The sequence below is a fragment of the Mya arenaria genome, chromosome 16 (assembly GCF_026914265.1).
Source record: "Mya arenaria isolate MELC-2E11 chromosome 16, ASM2691426v1".
In the NCBI taxonomy this organism is placed as follows: domain Eukaryota; kingdom Metazoa; phylum Mollusca; class Bivalvia; order Myida; family Myidae; genus Mya; species Mya arenaria.
In genome coordinates this window covers 34,917,275-34,921,622 of record NC_069137.1, presented here as the reverse complement: position 1 = coordinate 34,921,622, position 4,348 = coordinate 34,917,275, and the positions used below count along the sequence as shown (strand labels likewise).

The window sequence follows — 4,348 nt, the reverse complement described above, 5'->3', positions numbered from 1 at the left end:
CCCAACTACTGACTGGTAAGTAGTTGAATATTCACGAATAAACGACTGGAAATAGTCGAGAAGCTCAATATCCACAGCTAACTCTGATTTTTCGAATCCCCAACTGGCAACTAGCAGGTAGTTGACTATTCGAATCCCCAACTGGCAACGGGTAGGTAGTTGAATATTCGAATCCCCAACTACCAACTACCAGCTGCCTTCCAACTTTACCGTCATCATATATGATATATGACCTATTTCTTCTTGTCACGGTTCAACTGATAATTCAAAACAAGAATATAGATATTTATATGAAAAACTACACAAACAAGTCAAGTAGTCGAAGTTTAAACATAAACCCCGTTCATTAGCACAGGGTCAACACAATGCCACTGATCAGAAAAAAAAATCATTCACAAAAACAAAAAAAAAACACGGAAGAACATTTAACACAATAGGACTTATCTCTTCTTGTCACGGTTCAACTGATTATTTAGAACAAACGTATAAGACCTATATCTCTTTGCCATGATTTATGTTTTCTTAACGTACACCATTTGTACAAAGCGTGTCGAAAATGTGTATGCAGATGAAATATATGTGTTTTTGCAGCGTTGTCGAATAGAAGTCCTGAATTATAATATATGAATAGAAACATAAATAAAATAATGCAACTTTTCCAATAAGAGGCACACAGCCTCTGTGATTTTTTGGGCATCTCACAATTTCTATAGCTCTAAAAATAACTGTTTTCGACTTTCTTCATTTAAAAAATATCACTCAGTAGAAATTATAATCATGCATAAAATCAATACACTTATCAATAATCTCATGGACACAAATTGACAAATAATGAGCAACAAAACCATCACGGATATTAAGAAAAATAACTTAAGCAATATTTAAAACGTTTTTTTTTATCTACTGTCATTTTGCTGAAAATAATCTCTCTTCACATCCACTCATCATCACATTACAATATTCCAATCCAATCGTTTGGGTAATAATCTGAGCGATCCATTTTTGTTTCCAACCACGTATTCACTCCGGGATAACCAGCGTAATACGCAGTTGTCCCCCTTGATAACCACGCGCCCCACCACCCGAATGTACCGGAAGTCACTATCACATGATCACATGAAGTCAATAAGGCAAAATCTATAGCAGCAACTTCGAATGGGCTAAATACTACGTTTGATTTCTTAATATTATTTCTACACCATTGAATGCCGTCGCTTAGGACAACGAACGTCACATTTGTAAACTTCTGCTCATAAAAAGTCATTGCTTTCGCCACAAAATCGAGACCGGCAACCGTGTATCCTCGTCGGATTGCTGACGTCATTAACATATCGCCTCTTCTATAATGAAGGCACACATTTACATAACCTGAAATAATAAAAAAAAAGATTGTGATTTACAATGGTGCAAAATTGCACAAGCGTTTGGCTATTAAGTTTTGCGACGAGGAAGATGAACTATACTGTGCTGTTGCGCATACTAATAGACAGCGCTCTTCGTAAATTTCAAGGTAGACCAGGTTTTTTTATATATACATACATCGAATTAAGTACTCGTCATCTTATACATGTACCTGTCTTGGAAATACTGTTAAGGAAGTCCTTAGCCGGAGCCATGTAGACAGACTTGATCTTGAATATTTGGCGAACCACACTCGCAGCATTCTCGAAATATCTCCAGGACTGCAAATATCCCCTTACGGTCCAGTTGTATGCAGGGTTGAGATTTGCCGTTCCATCTGCGTAAACACCAGGCATTTCTACATGATGCTTTTTGACATTCTCTAGAGGAAAGTCGAAATTCAAATCCGGAAAGTAAAACCAGTCCATTTTTGAGAGTCTGTCGTTTAGTAATGGAATTAACCCGTTTCGTTTTGCTATACCAATAAGAGCCGCAACTTGAAACATATCATTTCCAGTCCTTCCTGGCATAAGAGAAAGAGAAATGTATGTTTTGCAATTAGGATTTCGAATTGCAGTCTCAGTTTTGTTTTCATACATTTTAGAAATGTATAACACTCCTTTTCCATTCGCCTTTAAAGGTACACAGGGTTTGAAATAAGTTAAACGATTACTTTCGGTGGTATAAGATGATTCTGGTTTAACGTCTGGAACCTCGTTCTTTTTAAATGAATCCCCCTTCATTGGTGGACTATTTCGTATCCCGTATCTGACACTGGATTGAACACCATACTCACATTCACTTCTTAGGCGTATATTGTATCGCCATGCCAGATCAAAGCATGTGTCATCTACAGCGTTTGATTGATTGTTAGCCCTTGAAGTGTGGAATAACGTCGTATCCGCCTTGTCTTTAGCTGTCTGTCTTTTCCGTAACAGGTCTAATACATACACGCCTATGGTTCTCTTGCCATTAGTGTGATACTGAGTTTCTACTTTGGGTGTGAATGAGAGCAAGTCCCCTTCAACTTCTCCATGTCCCATTCGATATTGGAGCTCGCCGAACAGAAAGCATATCGCAACTGTTATGATAACAAAGACATATTTGTATTTTCGCATGGCGGCCAGTTTCGCATAAATTATGTAAGTTATTTACGTTATGTTTTTTTAAGTATCCACAAACAATCCAAGCCTTTACTTACTTATAAGAATTGTTTTCACTCTTTTTACTATTCAGACGGTCCCTACACAGAGATTTCTTTAGACATGTTCACAGCCTATTCAACATGTTTACATTATTTTAATTGTATTTTGTATTATCTAATATTAATTGTATTATCTAGTAGTTAATTCTTAAGCATCTATAAATGCACACGCAATCATTTTAAGACATCCATTGCTCGGTTATCACATTCACGTTATATGAAGCCACTTGGTCATCCCTTGGTGTAAGACTGTAACTGGTAGTTAACTTCTCCTGAAATTAAAATGCAGAAAATAGTTCAAAGTATTTCATCGTTTGTCATATTAGCTAAATAGTTTCGATAGTTTCTGGCTTTTGTTAATACTTAAGAATGGATAGGTATAAACGTCGTAACAAGTTATTATTGATTAAGTCAGGCGTTACTGTATTGATAATATGTTAGGCTTTAAGTCCCAATTTTAAAACCAACATACTCGCCAAAATAATCCACAGTTTCTGTTAACTACGAGTGACTACAAACTCTCACTCTCACGCATTCGCTCTCGCTCTCGGTCTCCCATCTCTCTCCAGCAAATATCCCATATAACATTCATATTTATTAAACTTTACGGCAAAAATGCAATTGCATCCAGCTCGATTTAATGAGAACAGTAGAGAGCCGTAGGGAAACCAATTGTTCTGGATGTGTGTTGAGATGGCTCAGCCATAGGCAATCGACATTCGGAAATAAATTGTAAAAGTACAATGTCGAGCTGGAATGTCGAGCTGTTACAACCATAGGTCAAAAATATTTAGTGAAATTTCAATGTCGATCTGGAATGTCGAGCTGTAACAACCATAGATAAAAAATATTTAGTGAAATTTCAATGTCGATCTGGAATGTCGAGGTGAACGGGATTCTAACTCTACTTTGTATATTATGTAGTGAAAGTTCAATGTTGAGCTGGAATGTCAATGTGTTCTACCCACTGATAAAAATGTGCCAAACATAATCACTGCATTATGTTTTTTGGATTCGGATTGTTTGGACCTATGAAAATTGCTCAATAACTAAAAGGTTTCTGTAGTGATCTGAATAACGCTCCAGGTGCGTGTTTTATTGACTTGTGAACGTAATGGCTATGTAATTAACCAACTTGAGGTTTAAAAAGTCGGAGGTTTGTTCCAAAGTCTCAAACAACGTTAAAAATACATTTTGCAACAATATATAACTCTAAGAAAGGTTAAAGACCCCCATTATAAATAGCATCTTGCCGAAATATAATATCTGACTAAAAGTTGAATTCTCAAAATCTGTTGAACATCTACTTAAATTTCAATTTAATTTTTTACTTAAAGTCAATTCATCTAGACCATTGAACTTCTCCCTGTGTATTAAATTTGTAGGTCAATTCATCTAGACCATTGAACTCCTCCCAGCGTATCATATCCATTCATCTAGACAATTTAACTTCTCTCTGCATATAATAAACATTTGTAGGTCCATTCATCTAGACCATTGAACTTCTCCCTGTGTATAACATGTGCAGGTCCATTCATCTAGATAATTGAACTTCTCCCTGTGTATTACATTTGTATGTCAATTCAATTAGACCATTGAAATTCTCCCAGTGTATTTCAATTGTAGGTCCATTCATCTAGACCATTGAACTTCTCCCTGTGTATTACATTTACAGGTCCATTCATCAAGACCATTGAACTCCTCCCTGTGTATTACATACATTTGTAAGTCCAGACAACTGAG

At 36.2% G+C, this 4,348-nt stretch overlaps 1 protein-coding gene across 1 annotated transcript; it reads right to left on the bottom strand.

Annotated features, from left to right (window-relative positions):
• Positions 1-504: 504 nt before the first annotated feature.
• LOC128221584 (galactoside alpha-(1,2)-fucosyltransferase 2-like) lies at positions 505-2,444 on the bottom strand. Its single transcript, XM_052930189.1, has 2 exons — positions 1,574-2,444; positions 505-1,368 (listed from the first exon to the last, which is right to left on the bottom strand). Exons 1-2 carry the CDS (start codon positions 2,442-2,444, stop codon positions 953-955), a joined length of 1,287 nt encoding a protein of 428 aa, XP_052786149.1. The 3' UTR covers positions 505-952.
• Positions 2,445-4,348: the final 1,904 nt, after the last annotated feature.